The sequence below is a fragment of the Mytilus galloprovincialis genome, chromosome 2 (genome assembly GCF_965363235.1).
Source record: "Mytilus galloprovincialis chromosome 2, xbMytGall1.hap1.1, whole genome shotgun sequence".
Lineage (NCBI taxonomy): Eukaryota > Metazoa > Mollusca > Bivalvia > Mytilida > Mytilidae > Mytilus > Mytilus galloprovincialis.
Window position 1 is genome coordinate 24,495,164 of NC_134839.1, and position 23,803 is coordinate 24,518,966.

Sequence of the window (23,803 nt, forward strand, 5' to 3'; positions counted from 1 at the left end):
CTTTTATTGTAATGACAATATTTCAATGACATGCATATAAGTTAAATCGAAAGATTTCTTTTATGACGCACAATACTAAAAAGGTATTTGAATCTGTCATTATCTTACGTGTTAAAAGTTAATTAAAATTTTACCCATTCTTAGGAACAATGCAATTTTTCTTCAATAGTTATCTGCAATTTGTGAGTTATTTTTCTTTACCATATATATATTTGACAGATTTACAAAAAATTAACAATGTAAAACTTAAAAGGTTTTTGAAGTAATTGTTACAATTGTCTGGTCTAAAAATGCTTATTTATACACTATTTCGAATTTGATCTATGTATCATTCAATTTGGTTTTAGTTTTGTTAATTGTAATTAAATTGTATAAACATAGTACGATAAAGGCTCCCGAATTAATTGAATCGATGCTATATGCATACTTTACGTCTTTCATACCGATATTATGAGGTTAACAGCTTTTATAAACTTTTCTGATGAACGCTATTTGTGTTCCTCTTTTAAATCCCCTGGACTCAAAAGGATGAGTACATGACCAGTACCCTGCAGACTTAAGTTTAACTCTTACTCTTGTAAATTAGTTTGTTCTAAGTCACAAACTTGTAAGTGAATTCCAGTTATAGTTTCCTGTTTTCCCCGTTAGGAATTCTATTTATTTATCAAATTGTAAGGTAGCGTGTAATATGATATCGATATTTTAACATTGTTTAATACAACATATTTTGTCGTTCAGATGTATGTGTGATTACTATGTTTTGTTAACTGCTGTCTCATTGACTAGTTATCGTATAAATGTCTGTGTTTTAACTTTGTGTTGTTGACTGCTGTCTCGCTGATAATTGTCGTAAAATTGGATGTGTTAATATAACTTTGTGTTGTTGACTTCTGTTTCATTGAACTGTTTTCGTACAGATGTCTGTGTAACAGCTTTGTGTTGTTGACGGCCGTCTCATTGACTAGTTGTCGTATAGATGTCAATCTAATAACTTTTTGTTGTTAACTGATGTCTCATTGACAGTTTCGTATAGATGTCTGTGATATAACTAGTTTTTTGTCTTATATATATGTCTATGTAACAACTTTGTGTTCTTGACAGCTTTCTTATTGACTAGTTGTATCAAAACTGTATCTTTACCAAAAATATCTAACACAAACAATCCACCATTATCTACTGTGTTTTTTAGAGTTGAAATCATGCCATGCATCTAATCAAACTACAGACTTCTTAAGGAAAGTAGTTCCGATGCTGTTTTACTCCAGTTTCACATTCTTTTTAAATTTAATCATGCAGTTTATCATTTATGATTCTTTTCCACTGGCTGGTGCACAAGGTTCGTAAGTCTAAAATTCTACAGCACATTGCAAAGTAATCGTTTAAGTTAATAAAATAAACACGCACACGTTTACAGTTGTGTAATAAACAGGAGCGTAAAATAAGTTTGCCATATTTGTACTCAAGCAATTTCCTTTGCCTCCTAATATTGAGGCTTTGTGCTGGTTGCTATCCATTTACATTTTCAACATCTTTCTCCTAAATTTGAGGTTCTTAATTCTGCTAACTTTAAAAATTTACAAACAAATTTGTTTCTGTAGTTCTTAACGAGGTATTTCTCGCAACAACACAATAAAATATTATGGTTCAATTCGAATTATAATAATAATATGAACAGGAAAGCGCATGTTAAGGGAATAGTGAAAAGAACTACATCTTATTAGAAGATGTATTTACTTGATTGCTGTAGGTGACATTTTCCAAATAACGGAACTTATTATACTATCCACCCACCTCGCACTAACTTTGTCCGCGTGCATGCGCCTTATCTTCTTCGATTTTTTTTTATATTTAAAAAAAAATATTTTAAAATTTTTAACTCTTTTTATAATTACGTTGTTCCTTATAAAATACTTTATATAATAATTAATGAAATGTTTTATAACACAGAAATACTAGTACCTCATGATCATTTGCATAACATATACTAATTGTCTTAAAAAATATGAAACCAAACATATTAACAATTACAAAGTTACAAAATTTATTAACATATTTTTTATTTAGAAAAATAACAAATATCTGTGCTGTTATGGTACTTTTTCGGTAGTGAAATAATCAAGTATAAATGTTTTGAAAACATAAATGTAGATTATACAGTAGATAACTTTTATTTAAGTGTTTGCATAAATGTGTGTGCAATTTTGATATTTATGCACACACCGACATTTATCATTTTGAAATACAATATAAAATTCCGTGAAATTAGTATGACCATCACCGTTGAACCATCTGCTTTGTTTGTTGTATTGGAGGCAAAATTAATAACCCCTTCGTTTTCTCACGTGACACATTGTTTTCTGGTACATCAGTTTTGTTGTTTGTTTGTTCAGAAGGATGATTTGTATTTATTGCACCTTGATGTTTCGAGTCACTTTGCATTTGGTGTTCTTTTGATTTGATACGGTCGTCCTCTATCAATTGTGTCGATGATTCGTTGGTTCTATCATTGTCATTTTCGTCGGGATAATCTTTCCATATTCTTTTACTGTATGGATTTATTATTCCTCTAATAGGAGGCAACATATTTCGTGTATTTTTGAATATGTCTTTGCTTTCTTGTACTACTGCAGGCTTTGGTTTCTGCACCTTCTCTTCGATGTCGTTTTTCCAGTTTTTCTTAAAATACTGTTCTATCTTAAGAGGAACTTTCTTTGGATCTAATATTTTACCCTTTTCAATACTTTCTGTTAGTGCTTTTTCAGCTTGCTTCAATCGTCTTAAACGCGGGTGCATGTCTGCGATAAACTTATCAATGTCACGGGAAAACGTATATAAAGGTTTCCCACCATAAACACCTAAGTTTCTGTTTTTGATTATTTTAGGATCCCGTTTCATTTTTAAACATTGTTGAAGTACTCGCTGTTTTACAACCGCTCGTCTTATTGGTACAAACGATTTGTCGTATTTAACTCCAATTTCAAATTTTTCTCTTGAAATGCATTCATCCACAACATTGCACTGTGATCTCATTACTTCATTCAACATGAAAACGAATTTTCTGCGACTGTTTTCCTGGCGTCGAACGATACCTAAGCGTCCTTCATCCATCTCTCTCTATTATCTATGATTCAGCTTTCCTTTACAGTATGATAACTAAATAAAACAAAGAAGATAAATGGATATAACAGTAGGCCTATATGGAATAGCAACATTATATTTTCGAAAAGAAAGACGAAATGCAAGGATCGGTATTTCAGACACTAGTGCAAATAATCTTCAGATTATCTACGTCATCAGTGAAACAAAATGTGTTATTGCAATACACCTTTAGTATAATATTGTAATGAAACTGTCAAGTTTATTCAGTCTTTTTTTATCATAATAAATAACCATTGTATATCAGATAAAATATATGCTTAAGAAATAATGATTTACATGTAGGTTTCGAATCGGTTACAAATATTATTTATTAATTATAATTAATTTGTATGATTTTGCCAACGCGAGGCTAGTACGTCTTCAATATTGAAAAATATCAATGGTTTTATTGATTTGGATAACACAAGCATAATCAATTGAAGTAGTATTATATATGTATTTCTTTAAAAATTTCTTGACCAGTAAAACATAATAGCGAGAATGTATAAATGATTCTCTTTGTATGTAAGTGGGTTTTAACAATATTTCAAAGCTACCACTTTCTTTACATTCAAAAAATAAAAATTCAATTTATTCAATGTATTATTTTACATATTATCTACTTTTTAGATGAGTTGTGGTAAGAATGATTTATATACAAAGACGTTTTAAAGAGCTCACTGATCTGATATAAAATATATCCCCTACTCATTTCAGGCTGATATAATATTCAACATGTATATTTACACTTTTTATGACGTAAACAGGTCCGTTTAGACAATATTTGCAACCCTTAAATGTAAATGGTTGGTTCTTTAATTACCTAGTATGGACAGTATAAAATGACAAGGTCTTTGCTTCGATTATATGGATTGTTATAATGGTTAGTAAGGGGATGATTATATTGTTCAACTTCAAATATTTATACTTTGATTGTCTCGTGTTCTTTAAATATTAATACTTTTTTCTTTTCAGCCTTTGTTTTCTTGACAACTCTTAAATTCTATGATATATATATAGGTTTAAATCTATCGGCTTTGATTCATTTATATCCTTTAGATATTATCTGGATAGTCCTTTTGTTCTATTCCGTCAAATTTAAGTAGGCGACCGATCACTTTTATCATAGTATATTAACTCAAAGGTATAAGTCGTATCTATATGAACAAATTAAGAAATAATTGATGCAAGCTATACTTTATTGTAGTTTTGACATGGTTAGGCATTATATTCGTGATTATTTTTGCCCGAGCGATAGTGAGGGCTAAATTAACACAAATATAATGCCTAACCATGTTAAAACTACAAAAAATTATAGCTTGCATCAATTATTTCGATTCTGATTAGGACAATTAAGGTCAGATGAACCTCCCTTTTGTTTGTAAACAAGCAAACGACTGGCAATGTGATTTTTCAGAGTGAGGAGTTTTGAACAGCCAGCATGAACGGTTGTCGTATCTAGGTCAAATATGTCAATTTTGAATTGCAACACATTACAGTTATATTAAATAATTAGTAACAAAATGTGCATCATTTAAGAGTTTGGAAGTGTTTTAAGTTAATGAAATATATCAAATGCATGCCAATTTGATAAAATTCATAATTCTGCAGTAGTCAATATACGCATGTGCAAACAAATTTTATTGGATTTAGAGCATGGGTTTATTCACAAAGCGAAAGAAGCACGTCATATTAAAATTTACAACAAAATGACCACAGCGCCATACACTTCATCATATGGTTTTCGTCATTATGCAAGATATAATATTACGATTAATTCTTTCTTGTAGTTAATTTTTTACATTACTGCGCTTAATTTTAGACAAAGGAATATTTGAAACATGATATAAGCACATGTAGTACCCTGGTATTTCTTATTCGTTTGAGAACATCTGTCGAAAAGTAACCACATACTTAGACGTCTACATGCAATAATATTGTAATTATTATCATCCTTTACGACAAACAAACAAAAAGAAATACAGCTGATTTGTAAAGGATCCCACCTAAATCCCACAATGCATCAAGTATTGTGTTACATCCCTAGATAAAGACGACGCAGTAAACCATAACTCGACTATAACGAAAGCTAAATTATATTTAGTCTTGTTCGCCAAGTGTTCTATGGCAATGTATACAGTGCAGACATCGTTGCCATGGTGACACTGAACTAGGAATTACATTCCCGCTGATGGAAGAACAAATGTCAGACGAAATAAATTTTGGTACTACCCTTGTATAACCTAGTGTATATGATAGAGAAAGTCTGCGTATAATTGATACATATTTAAACGTGTGTAATATATGAATACAATAAACTAAAGCGTAAAGTTAACAAAAACTAAAATAAACCAACATCATGGAACAACGTAACATCTTTATCAATATTGTCAATACCAGAATGATCTAAGAGTACAATGCTTTGTTTGTGATTTGTTACTGTCATATCCTTAATTTACAAACATATTGAAATCGACAAACAAATTGAAGTTCCCTTTTACCATCATGGCGGTGCAATAAAGATTTGAAAAAGCTTAACAACTATATCAAATATGCAAAATGTGCAAATTTAGTGGGAAATTCCTTAATAATAGATATTTTAAGAAGAAGGTTTTTGTGACCACAAAATACAAGTGCGTTGGATCAAAAGGATTGGTCACTTGTTTAACAATAAAATGACAAAATCAAACTAGCTTTTTAGAAAGCTGATGCTTATTTATCAAGCACTAATTGACAGATATTATGAGATTCATTTTTGGAGAAGGCAATTACCTGTTTTTGTCACACGGACCATTTCACTAATTTGTTTTAAAGTATGTTAATCCAAATGCATGTATGAATATTCATGATAATCAGTCACTATACAGTTAATGACATTTGCTATTAAACCTATTATACGAGGTATTTTTGATAGTTTTGCACTTCCTTTTCCATTTTATCGAAGGCAAACATTTTTAATGATGCTTTATGACAAAACACGTTTAAATGCATTAATTTACTTTTTTTTAAAACTTTTTTTAAGTATGAAATACCACATACACAAACAACGTTAAAATGATAAAAACTTTTAAAAAAAATTATAAAAAGCAATAGAAAAAAAAAATCACGTTAATCTAAATAAAATGAAATCTCTAAATTATTCCCAGGACAAAATGTTTTTGAAAGTGGTCAAGTTCAAGCATAAATATTTACTTCGATATTTTTTTCCAGTTAACATGGTTTTGTGATTGTATAATGTTTCAAGTCCCTAAGTTTACCATAGATGAGTATATCTACACTCCTTGGCTCTCAAATGTTCAATATTTTATCTCTTCAAACTTTTGGTTACCCGCTAAACTGGTGAATATTTTATTAGAAACACGTACAGTTTGGACGGATATCATCACAGTTTTGTACTAGCTTTCTTCACTAGCAGTTATAATCTTTTTAAATAAAACTTATTACACTTTTTGATAAACAAACGTTTGTTGTCTTTACCCATCCATTGCAATGAATAATTATTCACCTTAAAATGTTTTCTATTCTTAGCTCCGATTCCTTGACAGGGTTTTATTAACTTTTGGTCCATTTAAGTTTTATCATCTCTTCAACATTTGTATCCTAATACTTTGTCTAAGAGCACCATTGAAGATACACTAATTTTCGAAATGTCATACTGAAACAGCAAAATTGGTATCGTAGATGTTTTCAAAGATACAAAATAGAATTAGATTGTGTCTAATGCATCATGCTGTTATGTCGGAGAATGAAGAGGATATAAACACACTGCTACTTATTCAAATGCGAAAAACAACTCAACACGAGCTGATTGGTTAACCTCATTACGTACGCTGCAGACAAAGAGGTAGAACCAATTGCCTCCCGCTTGTTTCACTCACTGGATGGAGAGTCAGACATAAAAAGTAAAATCACAACGATTCTGAACTCCAAGGAAAATTCAAAGCGGAAAGTCCAAAGAGTTAACACATTTAACTGAAATTTGAATATTGAAGGGGTTGTAACCATCTGACAACTGAATTTTCTTCAACAATTTTTGCATTTTTAAATAAAATGTTATGTATTGCTACACATCAATATTGAAAACATTTTATTCAAAATTTTAAATTTTGCTTGGTTTTGTACAATTAAGCATGATAAATATTTTTGCTAGATGTACTCCATATAAGTTAAAATCTGCGGTTATGTGACCCTAAAATTTTAGTGATTTTTTAAGAATCTAAGCAAAACATGTTGTTTAACCTGAAATTTTATAAATTGAGCTGTTATACTATAGATTTAAGTAATAATTAAAAACCTTTTAGAGAGACCCTCGGTGTTGAGGCCTTATCTAAATTCATAAACTTAAATAAAGGCAACAGTAGTATACCGCTGTTCGAAATTCATAAATCGATTGAGAAAAAAACAAATCCAAGTTACAAACTAAAACTGAGGAAACACAACAAATATAAGAGCAGTAGAACGACACAACAGAAACACTAAAATGCAACACACAAACTAGAAGATAACAATAGCCATTTTTCTGACTTGGTACAGGACATTTTCAGAAAAATGGTGGGTTGAACCTGGTTTTGTTGCAAGCCAAACCTCCCTGTTTAATGGCTATCTTAAATATAACACTAAAATGACAACATTACATGACAAGACTACAATACAAATTCACAATCACAATTTTTTTTTATAAAAGTACCAAAATCGGCAGCTACTATAAACCAAAGTCTGTTAATTCATACGGAATTTCGTCACTGGTAATAAAAAATAAAGAAGGACATATGGGGGGAAAAAAGATTTTGTCACACCAAATGTTTGTCAAACCAAAAACGAATGATTTTTTTTGAAACTCCCAAATATTTAATTGAAGAACTGATGCGAACACCAGAAGCACATTGTATCTCTCAGTCGAGAGGCAATTACGCTTCAACATAGCTGAGTTAATCTTAATATCTATTCTCACTTTTCAACATTTTCTAAAATCACTTGGTCATACTTTGAATATTAACATGGACAATCAACATATCATAACGGTACGAAAACAAATGTTTACACTTATAATGAAGCAAACAGAACACGAATGTGTACCTTTTTTTTTTAAATAAAGGATAACTGAATTGTGTTAATACGCTGTCTTAATATTAACCAACATTTTAAAAAAAGAATAAAAATGATTAAAGTATGTTAAATATGCCCTACCTTCTTGAAACATCATTCAAATCTTGTTCAACAAAATAAAGATATAAAAGTGTGACGGATAAACTACTAAGATCAATAAATTAACTCTTGACTGAAAGATAGATATCCATAAAATGTGTTAAATGACGATTTAATAGTGAAAAATAAGCTATGTTAAAGACTGTTTACCTGTATCGAATCAGCACGGATTTCATGCTGTGTCGGGATACGACTTTCAATTTAGTTTTCAGATTTATATAACTTTACTTAGACAATGCTTTCTTATTGATTTGGTATAAAAATAGAAGTTTAAATTATAAAGTCTGTCTTCACAACAAGATACTACTAATGAGGTATTATATGTATGTGACCCATATATATATTTAAAAGTTAACAATTATATGAAATTTGGACAAAGACAAGACAAGAAAATATTTTATTTGAGTCTCACCTCTTATAAAACATTAACATAATATTACAATTTCACATAAAAAAAAACCAGGGCCACTCTAAATGAGTTATGAAATTTGGATCATTACTTTTCATAGCTTGTTTTTTTTTTAATCACGTAAAGACCGTCATTTCAAGAATAAAAATAAGAATAAAATTTGTTTAGTATAGTGTCACATATTGATTGAAACAAGACATTCACACAATATTCATATACATACAAACAACAATCAATATCCAGCCAAAAAATGACTTATGAGACACTGATCGGTGGTTCGAATGTCTGTGGTTTTCTCCTTGCAGTCTGGTTTTCTCCTGAAACAAAAACTGAACGCCACGAAATGGCACTATAGTGCTGAATGAAGCGTTAAACATCTACAAATCAACAAATCTGGTAATCGTCTGAAGTCCATTTGGTGAAAATGTGTCCAGTAAGATGAATTCCCAAACAGAGGATGAAAACAACATGTAGAGTGACACATCAGTAGAACATCTTTTTTATTTTTCATCAGTTAAATAGAGCAATAAAAATGGAAGAGATCGTACACTCATAACGTAATCTGCCCCCCCCCCCCCTCCCCTACTCATATACATGTAGTATATTTGGAGATAGGGGAACAAAATTAGTGATTCCGTGTATAGCTCGCGTTACATTCTGTTATGTATTACTCTATACCCTGTTGAAAGTGTTTAATTCTGTTATGTATTACTCTATTCCCGGTTGAAAGTGTTTAATTCTGTTATGTATTACTCTATTTCCTGTTGAAAGTGTTTAATTCTGTTATGTATTACTCTATTCCCTGTTGAAAGTGTTTGATTCTGTTATGAATAACTCTATTCCCTGTTGAAAGTGTTAAATTCTGTTATCATGTATTACTCTATTCCCTGTTGAAAGTGTTTAATTCTGTTATGTATTACTCTATTCCCTGTTGAAAGTGTTTAATTCTGTTATGAATAACTCTATTCCCTGTTGAAAGTGTTAAATTCTGTTATCATGTATTACTCTATTCCCTGTTGAAAGTGTTTAATTCTGATATGTATTACTCTATTCCCTGTTGAAAGTGTTTAATTCTGTTATGTAGTACTCTATTCCCTGTTGAAAGTGTTTAATTCTGTTATGAATAACTCTATTCCCTGTTGAAAATGTTAAATTCTGTTATGTATTACTCTATTCCCTGTTGAAAGTGCTTAATTCTGTTATGTATTACTCTATTCCCTGTTGAAAGTGTTTAATTCTGTTATGTAGTACTCTATTCCCTGTTGAAAGTGTTTAATTCTGATATGTATTACTCTATTCCCTGTTGAAAGTGTTTAATTCTGTTATGTATTACTCTATTCCCTGTTGAAAGTGTTTAATTCTGTTATGTATTACTCTATTCCCTGTTGAAAGTGTTTAATTCTGTTATGTAGTACTCTATTCCCTGTTGAAAGTGTTTAATTCTGTTATGTATTACTCTATTCCCTGTTGAAAGTGCTTAATTCTGTTATCATGTATTACTCTATTCCCTGTTGAAAGTGTTTAATTCTGATATGTATTACTCTATTCCCTGTTAAAAGTGTTTAATTCTGTTATGTAGTACTCTATTCCCTGTTGAAAGTGTTTAATTCTGTTATGAATAACTCTATTCCCTGTTGAAAGTGTTAAATTCTGTTATCATGTATTACTCTATTCCCTGTTGAAAGTGTTTAATTCTGATATGTATTACTCTATTCCCTGTTGAAAGTGTTTAATTCTGTTATGTAGTACTCTATTCCCTGTTGAAAGTGTTTAATTCTGTTATGAATAACTCTATTCCCTGTTGAAAATGTTAAATTCTGTTATGTATTACTCTATTCCCTGTTGAAAGTGCTTAATTCTGTTATGTATTACTCTATTCCCTGTTGAAAGTGTTTAATTCTGTTATGTAGTACTCTATTCCCTGTTGAAAGTGTTAAATTCTGTTATGTATTACGCTATTCCCTGTTGAAAGTGTTTAATTCTGTTATGTATTACTCTATTCCCTGTTGAAAGTGTTTAATTCTGTTATGTATTACTCTATTCCCTGTTGAAAGTGTTTAAATCTGTTATGTACTACTCTATTCCCTGTTGAAAGTGTTTAATTCTGTTATGTATTACTCTATTCCCTGTTGAAAGTGTTAAATTCTGTTATGTAGTACTCTATTCCCTGTTGAAAGTGTTTAATTCTGTTATGTATTACTCTATTCCCTGTTGAAAGTGCTTAATTCTGTTATGTATTACTCTATTCCCTGTTGAAAGTGTTTAATTCTGTTATGTAGTACTCTATTCCCTGTTGAAAGTGTTTAATTCTGTTATGTAGTACTCTATTCCCTGTTGAAAGTGTTTAATTCTGTTATGTACTACTCTATTCCCTGTTGAAAGTGTTTAACTCTGTTATGTATTACTTTAATTATTCCCTGTTAATAGTGCTTGCTTGATTGATTGATGTTTATAGCAACTTTCGACAATAATGATTTATTTCGTTGCGGTCAGTTTTTATTGGTGGAAAAAGTCAGAGTGCCCAGAGATAACCACCGAATTTCTGTAGAAAGTGTTCGAGAAGAAACTCCTCTTTTTATTGTATTTCCTGTCTTTTTGGTCTTACAGTGCTGTTTCGTCAAGATGTTGTAAACATTCAAATGTTTGCACGACAGTAGCGTCTTATTGTACATTTGACGAACAAAGTTATAAAAAACAAATAAAGAGGTCAGACATGACTATAATCAAACGAATTATTTATTTGGGGTATAATCTTATACATGTTCTTGTTTTATAAAACACGAACATTTGCAAATATTACATAAACAAGTGCGTCAAACAAAATTCATTCATTCATTAAAAGACATGCACGTCCCTCTTTTTGTTGACGAAATGTGCAAAATAAGCAAACGTTTAAAAAATCCCTTCAAGAAATAGTAATATAGTCTACACTTTTAGTTTAGGTTTCAAAGGAAGTTCGTTTCAAATTGAATTAAAAAAGGCTAACCTTCAGCTTTATAACTCAAATGACATAAATATTGTATACATGCTCTCAGGAACATTTAACCTAATATGGAAGACATTATACTTAAATGGCTTACTTATTTGATAATTATAGTTAATTTAACATAACGTATTAAATAAAATGAGTTATTTAATGAAAAGAGTGATTAATGATTAGATTTCTGAAGGCCTATTCTAAATGGCAGATGACTTTTTTTAATTTTATTATTAATAGGCGTTTTTAAGACCGAATATTTGGTCCGATTCCAATAATGCTAACCGAATATCGATAAATTATATTTTTTGCTCTATATTTTATTTAAATTAAAATAAAATAAAATTACTAAACCTGACAATGTATATGCATTCTAAAATATAAGAACATACCCGAAAAAGAATTCATGTGAAGTTAGCTTCCAGTTAGAAATGATTTTTCTAATATTTTTAACGTGCTTTTTTCTGTTTTTTTTTTGCGTACAAAATTAATCAAGGCAATTTGTTTTCTTCTAATTTTGCTTTGGCAATTCTGGTCTGAATATCTTATCAATGACAACGGGTTATAAGTGATTGTAATAGCTTACACTTGCTATTTTGGTCATAAGTGCTGAAAATATATTTTTACAAAGAATTTTCTCTATCGCGTTGGTATACACTCAAGGTTGAAAGACAGTTTATAATATACTAAACTGTTTCGATTTTACTGTTTTATTCTTTATTTATAGACGTGTATTTTGTGATAAATGTTATTTTAAATGATTCAAACCGTATTTGTCAAGTTATGTTTCTATCGTTTTTATAGTAACCACATGCAAAATAAACATATGCTATCAATCAATTTGAAACATTCCAAAATATTGATGCGGTGCACCAAAGGAATTATACAATTCCTTAAGTGCGCTAATATGTCTAGTTAAAAATAATTTATGTGTTTTAAAAGACTGTTGTATTTAGAAGATGCATGATATTTATCTTTGTGATTCTACCCATTCAATTAGTTTACCTGTTTTTAGAAGGCCTGGATTGAGTGTACAGAATAGAGAATAAAAGGGGGGGAATAAAAATTGAGAAAATTAGGTAACAAAAATAAAGAAAAGAGAATAATTGGGTGCCAAAATATAAAGATTAGTGAATAATGGGCAAAACAAATTAAGAATAGAGAAAAATGTATCATAAATTTAAAGAATAAAGAAATCGTGGACCCCCTTCCTTCAGGTCCAATGTTGAGACTTTGTTACATGATAGTTATGTCAGACCCAAGATACAGAGCATAACAACGTCTTTACAAATACATGTACCTGCGATGCCCATTAATTTTTACCAGACCTTTCTAATTTATCGTCTGTAGCGAGACGTTCGAACATTTCTTTGCACATTACAATTGAAAGGGTAGCTGTATTGTTGATACATGTACTTTTAAAATATAATTAAAAGCTTGAATGAATAAGTTTTTATATTTAGTTTTAAAATGCTAAGAATGTGCGAAATCACACGAAGATACCATCCTTTAATACTTGTTATGATATAAATTAACAAATTTAAACCCAATTCAATCTTTATTGATATATTACTGCTGAAATATGACTATTAAGACTTAATATGTTTACGCAAAATAGTACCAAAATGCGGTTGATACGGTACTTTTGCACTGTTAAACTGTTAGAAGAAAAAGGTAACAACTCCGCCTTTTCATTCTAATTGAGCTAATATTTCCTATCAGATTGATTAAGAGGTAGGGCCAATTTGCCGATGATTTTTTTCACAGAAGGGCCAATTTCAAAAAGTGCCGAAAGAATAAAATTTACTATAAAAACAAAAAATAAAAATGCTTTTTGATCAATATCTCGATTTACATATATTATGACATGTGTGATCAAAAGTTAATTTGACCCTAAAAAAGGATGAAAGTCCAATATGCGGATTTTCAGGTGTTTTTAGGTGAGAAAAACAGGGAATCCCCTCATAAGGACATTTTAAACCAAAAAAAAGTTATGCTTTTTATGACTGTTGTTATTCATACTACTTGTTCCCTCAAAAATGAAATTGGTTTAGAGTGTCCTTATTACATAAAAAAACAACTTTTTAAAGAAAAAATTGTAACATCGATAAATTGTACCGATATAGCTGCTTAATAAGAGAGATATGTATAAGCATCGCCGTAGCTCCATTAATAGTGCACGGAACTACTAATAAATGATGGTTTGAAAGAAAGGGTTCGAATCTCGCTCAGAATATTTGCATTTTTGTGTTGTTATATTAAATTTTAATGTTTCTATCATATTTTTTCGGATGTTTGCTTAATTCATAGAGTCATTCTGGTTCATTTTGACTATATAGTTTACTAGTTTATCATTTTACATGTATCAAAGAAAAAAATAATGTATTGCTTATTGTGTGCATTCCTAGACTATCCATACTCTTGACTTACTTTCTATCCATGTGGTTACATTTATTACATATATTCAAGGACCAACTGCCGTCAAACTGATGTAGGGGCCTGTACATAACCAATAACACGAGAATTAATTGTATAGCAATGAAACCTACATGTTGCGGGTGTTATATACACATAACTTAAAATAAGGCCATTGTATACAAGTTTCAAAACAACACAAACTATTTTTCGAAACCTTTTTTGAACATGGTATTATATGTAACAAATGCAGTCAACAACAATTTTGTCGCCAATTTACAAACTGTTTAGATACTAGTACTGATATATTTACCACCGTCCCTACACCGGTACCTAAGTCATCAGAAAATAAAACAACACAACAGAACAATCAATTACACTACAAATCGTGATTGAAGGTAAAACATCAAGAAGCTGTTGCATCTGTATCACAACGAAGGTCCGATTTGTTAAAATGACAGAAAAGGCAATATAACATGTGTAAGTAACACAGGGTGATCTATGACCAACTGACGGTAAAATGTTCTCGGGTTAAAATATATACATGTAGTATCTCATCTTATCTTATAGGCGATAAAACCTTAAAAGACCAGGAAAAGTACATATATACAGATATTTAGAATGAGAAAATCAAGATTTGAATTTGTTCCATGTTATTTGGCTCCTTGGCATGTTACGTGGTATGGCACCTTGCATAAAGGATGTTAATAATAAAATAAAATCAATATTAAAAAATCAATAGCCTTGGCCTTGTCTTTGTAGGAATATCTGTTCAAGGTATGAAAATAAATGATGTGGCGTATTTTCATGTACTATAATTAACATCTATCGGGCTATTTAAAGCATGATTTACCTATCTAATCGAATGAAACAAATCGCCGGCAAATTGGCTCTACCTCTTTTTGTTTGAGTTTCTAGCATGCGTGAGTAAGGGTATATTTTAACCATATTTTAAAGGTGGAAAAATATTGAAACGAAAATAACTATAATTGGGTGGTCTGCCCTCGCTACATTTGAAAATAAGGAGATGTAGCATGATTGCCAATACGGTTCCTAGTATTCAAATATTCAAACAAATGCAGTATAAACTATTCACCGTTACATTCTAGTTTTTTTTATCTTAAGTTTTAAAATCAAAGCGATCAATTGTAGACTTGGGTAGATAGGTGTGCCCAAGTGAAATGTTCTAGCTAATTCTTATATATTAAGTCGAAAAGAGAAGATACCAAAGTAAAAATTCAAGGTTCTTGAGGCAAAGAGAGACACATGATACAAAACACATAAATAAAAACACGCAATTACAATAACAATCTACAAAACACTACAAATAAAACTAGAAAATAAACAACACGAATCCCATCAAAAACTAGGGGTGATCTCAGATGCGTTATTTCCTGCTCCACATTAAAAACTCGTCGTGTTTCACATGGTTAGTACAAACTCGGAGATAAGTCTCATTTAATAATGTCTCAAGCTGTGAAAAAATGGCGGGATAGTGTGCTTTATAAATTGTAATTTAAACGTTATCATCTGTCACATATTGACAATATATTCCATATCAGCGCGCCAAAAAGAAGCTTTAGACATTCCATGCGTCAGACGCTTGATATTTTGGATTTGTGAATTTCCCGCTATCAGGTACGCTGAAACCTAATCATTTGAAGCCAGCGATGTATAAATACGCAGAAATGTTAGAAGCTACAATTTTAACCGTAGGGACCCATGGATCGTTAGTTTTCTTGTAAGCAGCAATTGCAACCCTCTTTTGAGAGAATCATTATTAAAACATGTCATGCACTTTATTGTCATATCAGCTGAGAGATCTACTCTATATATGTAGTTTGCTGCTGCAATGTTGTTAAAAATGGAAAGTCCACAATTGGAAAGCTGAAATAATTCTTTTCGTCGTAAGTTTTGTTCTCAACGAAGTATAATAATATAAAGTCAACATCTACGGCATATTTAACTGTATCTTTGATATAATTTATTACAAGATCGATGGAAAAGATGCACTTAAAAAATTCACCTAACTTTGAATTATTCAATAAGGGGATACCATCTATGTAACGGAACATGTCTGCATATTTAACGGAATCTCCATAAAAGTACATTCGTGAATCAATGTAGTGTTCTTTTAGAAATCACGAAAAAGTTTATAAAGTTTTCTTTGGGGAATGACTTATACTGTGTAAACAAGGCTTCTGGATTTACAACTATTTCATTTATTGTGTCGCTATTGTGATGTTAAACATACAAATTGTTCATATAATGTTAGAATGTATAAATATTTGCATCTTCTGTGTAGGTAATATTATATTCAATCATAACCTTTAAAGAAGTAAACAAACAAAGAATATTTAAATTATATGGTAACACATCAGAACAATACAAAAGGGATTTTGTGGATAAATAATTTATACACCATAAATATATGTATTCTTTGAGTGGACAAAGACGTATTTGTGTTCTCTTCTAACGTTAAACTAAAAGCTAAACAATTTCACAAATTATCTAGTAAAGGCTTCGTATGTTTGATTATGTATTAACTGAAGATTCCACACCCTGTTGGTAACTTAATAAACCAGATAGGATTGTTACTATTTGTTGCATCTGCACTCCATTACACAAACGTAAAGAATAATAGTTGTCTGGATTTCTTTCAATTAATTATTAATTTGTGTCGATGGTTTGCTGTTTCATTGACGGTATTCCTCGCATCTCTTATTCGTTTATTTATTTCTCTTTTTAAATTCATTGTAGCAGAGGTCAATGCATATCAGATGACAAGTCAAACATGATATTTTACACTATTTCTCACAGAACGTAACAATAAAAGTGACTATTAACGAATACTTTCACTTGTCAAATATTGCACTCGCACTCGTTCTATATAAAGATCTACTCGGGATTTGAGTAGTCACCGATACTCATGTAATATTGTAATGTGAGCTCAAGCAGTCTTAGGCTTAGGCTTTACTCCAATTCCTTTTGGAGTTGTTTCATTAAGTATATTTCTAAATGGTTATTTTTTTGTACTTTCTATTTTAAATGTAGACATTTTGATATGTTTCATTGAATTTTCAAATTTTCCATGAGAACATATCTGACAAGTTTTTGCAAGACCGTGTCGTATAAATAAGAGATAATTAAGAAAGAAGACAAAGCAAGCTGGCTTACCTTTCAACCGTACTGATATCGGTTGAATCAAAATAGGCATAAACAGTTGCTAAAATATAACGTCATCCCCACAATAAATATCATTTTTATAAACGGTTAAATTTAAATGATCAATTCTACTGGAAAGTTCATAGGGTCAAAACTTTTGAGACGAATTTTTATGCTCAGCAGAACAATTATACTTTATTTTTGAATGAACAAAAATTAGAAGTCTAAATTTTATTACGATTTACTTACACGTTAATAGATTTCAAGATGAAATATTTGCATGGTAGAATATTTCTATAGACTTAAGTATTTCATAGTTAAATGTACTTGATTAATAAACACTCGTGTAGACCTGAAGTGGACAATTTAAAATATAATACATGTTTTAAATCAAATTGAAATAAAAGTACAAATTGATAATGGGTGTAATTTTCAAAGGGTCAACATCATGTCCTGCATAACGGCTTATGACACGTGGTATTTTTCAATGATATTTAGTGTTCAAGAACAGACTTGATATTGTCTTGGTTATAACGCTCAGTGGTACCCATACCGTGCACAGCGTAGCTGATGATAGTAATAAGCTTCGTACATGTAAACTTTTCTACATAACTGTTGTCAACATAATTTAAATTGATTTAATGTATCTTGTCTTACATGCAACCCTTTCTTTGTCTTACAATCCGTTTTGTATCTAATATGGTTATTTGGTACACTTTATATATATATATATACAAACATTGGTGTTACTAGACTTTCGAAACTGGTCCAAATCAAAGAAGCGCACAATGAGCAAGTAGTAAAAAGCAAAAGAAACAAAACTCTTTCGTAATAAAGAAAATATAATAAAAATAGGATTGCTAGTAACTCTAATATAAAAGGCGTCGTCGTAGAAGAAAGTCTTTATTAACGAAACGGTTTTCTAAAACTGATGCAGATAGCTTAATTTATTAACAACTGGAAAGTCTTTTTGGGACAAACCTTTGATTTAATCTTGTAACGTTACTGTAATAGATTTTCACATAACATATTCGCTTGATAGCATATGTCATTTATAACCTAAGTGTAATTGTTTGATAAACACTCGTGTTTAGACATGAAGTGGACAAACTAAAACACATTTCATTAAGTTAAATCTAAATAAAATAAAGTAAACACTGACAATGGATGTCTTTCATTAATTTCATAATAAAAAAAGAACATACCCAGGGGGACATGGCGGTGCTTTACCTGCCTAATAATGGACAAATAATTTTGTTGACACAAAAAAATGTCTGCGATTATCTGCATCGATTAATTCTGTGAAGCGCATATTCAGGGGAACATGGCGGTGCTTCATTTGCTTAATATCAGACAAATAATATTTTTTTACACCAAAAAATGTCTTCAATTATCTACATGGGTCAACTCTGAAAAGCTATAATATTAGAGTCAAGCCCTATAACCTCAAATTCTGCAGTCCACCTTTTGAAAGTGACTCTGATTGTGACGGTATCATGACATCTCATGAAGTAAATATATAACCATACATAATATATTTGTCTGATGTAGTATTACAATAATATATCTATCTAACTGACGTAGTACTATCATGAGATAGCAATCTGACGTAGAAGAAAACTGAGACAAGTATCTTACGTTGTAGTATAATGAGCTGTTAATCTGACGCAGGATAACAATGTAAAGTTAAATTCAAAAAATCATGTCGGACGCATAAACATCTACAAAGAGTTATTTTCATTTTGTTGATAATGTCAAAATTTAGATCGTAGAAGTTTAAGGCTCATGTACATCGATACCGACACACTGATTGCTGATCTGATAGTTCACCCGTGAACATGTACATCGATACCGACACACTGATTACTGATCTGATAACTCACCCGTGAACATGTACATCGATACCGACACACTGATTACTGATCTGATAGTTCACCCGTGAACCAACAGTCTACCATCAGCATTATTGACCAGGTGCTAGAAAATAACGTTGTACCATAAATTTGGCCCTTTTCTTGATTTACATTCATAAGGAACGCCTTTACCCATAATTTTGAAAGCCAAGGATGTATAAATACCATAACGTGTTAGAAGCTATATAACCAAAAGAGATCTAAGTAGAAAAGCCAAATTCGTAAAATCACGCTTTATCATGTAATAAGGTGATGACAGGCATATTGTTAGAATCATATATCCACTGATATATATATATAGTATTGTTAAAACTTGTGACACTTGAAGAAGGCCATTTGTTGAGCCGAAATATTTGTCAGCACGATTCAATAACACCATTTTCGTATTATAACATCTTATATCAGTACCGTTGTGCAAATCTTTAGACTGATATATATATATATATATATATATATATATATATATATATATATATATATATATATATATATATATATATATATATATATATATATATATATATATATAATATAGCACACGACATTTATTTGAACTTCGCTTAAAAAGTCATTTAACATTTAATGTTATTCATATCCGTCCTAGATACATTGAAATTCGTTCATACTTTGTAAATGATAATGAAGTTAGTAAACTTTACAAATAAGAAAATAATATCAACTATTCAATCTAACTATGCAGGGTCTTTAGAGATAGTATATCATAGTACATAACTAAGGTAAAAGGAAAATGTTACCGGAATGCAATATTTCTCCTATTTTATTTAGTTATTTTAATGCCTTACGAGTTTTTTAAAGGCTGGTTTTAAATTTCATTCCTGTATATATCTTTTTTATAGAGTGGTATAAATTTTAAAATTAGAAATCCGAAGGTCTATATTCAAAAATCATAAGCCTTTAGATGACTATAGATATGTCTATTTTTCAGATTCTTAATTTTATTACACGATATGTGTCACTAACCCTTTCGACACTATAATATGTCTCGCTCCGTTTGTCGACCCCTTTCAGTTCTTTATCCGTCTTGGTTTTTATAGTCAAAATGATTAAACGAGTTTGAAATATCAAAAACTATTTCTATGTTTAATATACATCAAAATAAATTTTTTAAAATATTGTTATTAAATACCTAAGACACCATCATCATTTTATAATAATTAAAAGTTTATGAGCTGACAGAACATGCTTAGTCTTGTGTTATAAAATTTAAATTCACAACTGATTTGACACCCGCAGAGTAAGTAACACAATATTTATGACGGATCTTATCTGACAATTGGTAGGTTTTTCTTATGAATACGTCATTTGTCGTCATACATGTTATCAAATAACATCATCTGCAGGTATTGATCCAAGATAATATATAGTGTTTTCAACAACAAAAAAAACTATCACAATGTATAACAAAAGATTATTATAAGACAAATAGTGGGTGCATTGAAAAAATAGTTTATTTTTGGAAAGAGAGATAGACAGAGATGAACAATTAAATGTCTTTACTCTTTACTACACTATATCCATTTGGAATTAAGTTGGATGTGCACTGATTCCCGTGTATCGGTCTGAAGGTGAAGCGCTTTTAAATTGGTTGTCATTGTTTTTTTCTTTTGTTGTGCTGTTACAATGTCTATGTTTAGGAGAGGCATGAGCGCACATGCACGCACTTTTTTCCGCAACATACTGTATGCGCCTGTCCCTAGTCATGAGTCATGTAGTTCAATGGCTGTAGTATATATCATCTTTATATTTCGTTGATTGTTTTGTTTATATATATAGGGAAAACGGTACTATTTATTCTGCCATTGGCGACAATGTTAACATTTTCTAAATTTACCACTTTTTAAGATAAAAACCTGGATAAAACAGTTATATGTTGTGTTAGTACTTTATTACTCTGTTTTAAAAATTAAAGCCAAATAGTATCATGACCAACTTCCAACGGAGCTTGTTTATGTTATCCATGCCCACCGTCATTTTGCACCAAATTTATGAAATTTTGCAAGTCTTTTCGAATAATTCTCTAGAAAATATTTCAATAGGGTTTAAAATTTATATTGTAAATATACACACTGCAGTTATTCATAGATAAATAAAAAATATATTGTACCCTTACATCCAATCCACAGCGCTCCTAATTTGACTTCCTTCACCTGCCTTGGGTACACAAAAGGCCAACCTAATGCTGGGAAAATTAAATACTACCGTTTTCCCTATACATCATACCGTTAGTTTTCTCGTTTGATTTGTTTAACATTTGACATTCCGGGTCCTTTTATACATTGTAGCTTGCTATGTGGTATAGGTTTTTGATCAATGTTGTAGTCCGTATGGTGACCTATACTTCTTTACATTCTACGCCAATGGTCTCTTGATGAGAGTTGCCTCATTGGCATTAATACCATATCTTCTTATGTCATTAATTGAAATTGAATTAAATGTTAAGCGATAGATCCACAATGACACAAGCAGGTTAAATCTATGAAAGCACTGACATGTCAGTATATAAATCTAAACCGGAGTATATATTCGAGAACTAATATTTCAAATGGAGTTGTTCAGTGGATGGATGTTTCTAGAGGAACATGAATGGCTTTAATTTTAGTTTTTCATACCTTGTAACGCTCTGTTCAAATGAATATATCTTGTAAATTTGCCAATGAGACACCTGTGTACCAGGGTTCAAATAAAGTGGAAGTGACCTGTTTAAGATCCCCCATGTTTTATGGTTGGTCATAGTAGTGTCTTTCATAGACTTAAAGTTTTAAAGCAACTTATTTTTAATATTCTCAAATGAGGGATTAGAACTCATCAATGCATTAATTTCAAAATTATAGTCTTCATTGTTTTCATTATGAAAAAAGAAGATGACGTATAATTTCCAATGAGACAATCCTGCACCGTATACTAAATGACGTAGACGTAAAACACTATAGCTCACTGTAATGCCTTCAACAATAAGTACACTATACCGCATAGTAATCCACAGAAAGGCCCCGTAAGAACAAATGTACAACAATTCAAATTAGAAAATTAACGGCCTGAGTTATGTACAAAACAACAACAACAACAAACTACGATATACAGGAGACAAGCATCAACCATTGAACTACAGACTTCTGACATGGGACATTCAAATACATAATGTGGTGGGGTTAAACGTGTTGGACGTCGCCAGACCACCACCTAACCTGGGACAGTGGTGAAACAGTACAACATTAGAAAAAAACTATAAAAATCAAATATAAAAGCCTTAACACATTAGATTAATACAGAGCACTCAAAAAAATAAAAATAAAACAAACTCCACAAAGTACCTTTGCAGTTACTGGAAGTAAGTTCTAAGTCTATAGCGACCGATTGATAAAATAGTCATTTATCTAGACAAAAATATCAACCAGTACACATTCCACATCCAATGAATTTAGTGCATCTTTTTAAAACGTCAATAACAGTGAGATGAAAACATCACCTAGTGCAAAATGAATTCAACCTTTTATAAATTCAACCCTGTTATCTAATTCTGTTAAAATATCTCTTATGTAATATTTAACAAAAACATATTAATATATAATAAATTCTACTCTTTCTACACATTTCATAAAACAAATGTCAAATATCTTATTTGACAAACAAATTGACAGATGGTGATAAAATATGTACATACCTATAATAAGATGCACAACTACATTCGTTAAAACACAGATTGATTAGAGATAAACCTGTACCGTTAACTAAGTTATTATATCCTGATAGAAAATTACCCCTTTCAACGTCTCCGAAACAGGATATTTAAACATATACATGTTAAATGCCAAACATAATGAAATTTTTAAATTACAAAAAAACTATCAACGAAAATGTCCTTTTAAACGTACATCGTGTCGTAATAAAAATACCGTTATTAGATTTTTAGATTTTTATTATCTTATAGATCTTTTAACTGCAAATCTGTAGAAATGCATTGTACCTTCATTTCATTTGTGGCCTGCAGACCTCTGGAAAGTTATTTCTAGATTCAATTTATTTGTGATAAAAAAAAAACCTGACGAACGTCTTAATTGTATAATATTTAAAAGATAAATTTCAACGTTCATTTAACGAATTTTACAAGTACACATCGATATTCCTGTATCGTCGCCGTCGTTTTCCCCCCTATTATAACTTTTTATACAATACAGATTTTTATTGTCCCTGTTGTATCTTCTGCCTGTTGTATACTCAAATAATGCCTATCGATTGATATATACGTAACTTTTTACACTGTTTCTTTTTTTCTTTAGTGTTCCTGTTATACCTTTGTTTTCCTGGTATAGTTGATGTGTTTCCCGTGATTTCTTTTCTCTCAATCGATTATGTCTTTTGAACACCGATATACTACTGTTGCCTTTATTTACATAGATGTGTTCTGATAGTTAAAGAAATGGGAGATATACCAGAGGGACATTCAAACTTATAAGTCGAAGATAAACAGACAAACATAATGTGCACAAAACACAAAATAGAAAATTAAAGACCAAGAGACAAACAATAGTGCACAAAACACAACATAGAAAATTAAAGACC

The 23,803-nt window shown here is 30.6% G+C and overlaps 1 protein-coding gene across 4 annotated transcripts; it reads right to left on the bottom strand.

Moving 5' to 3' along the window:
- Window positions 1–2,017: 2,017 nt before the first annotated feature.
- Window positions 2,018–23,031, bottom strand: LOC143063194 (uncharacterized). 4 transcript variants are annotated; one of them, XM_076235180.1, is made up of 2 exons: window positions 22,905–23,031; window positions 2,018–3,153 (listed from the first exon to the last, which is right to left on the bottom strand). In XM_076235180.1, exon 2 carries the CDS (start codon window positions 3,106–3,108, stop codon window positions 2,275–2,277), a length of 834 nt encoding a protein of 277 aa, XP_076091295.1. In that variant the 5' UTR covers window positions 3,109–3,153; window positions 22,905–23,031; the 3' UTR covers window positions 2,018–2,274. The 4 variants fall into 4 exon arrangements, with proteins under 4 accessions (XP_076091295.1, XP_076091297.1, XP_076091296.1 ...); XM_076235182.1 differs by lacking the exon at window positions 22,905–23,031 and adding an exon at window positions 17,322–17,383; XM_076235181.1 differs by lacking the exon at window positions 22,905–23,031 and adding an exon at window positions 8,494–8,544.
- Between the last annotated feature and the right edge of the window lie 772 nt (window positions 23,032–23,803).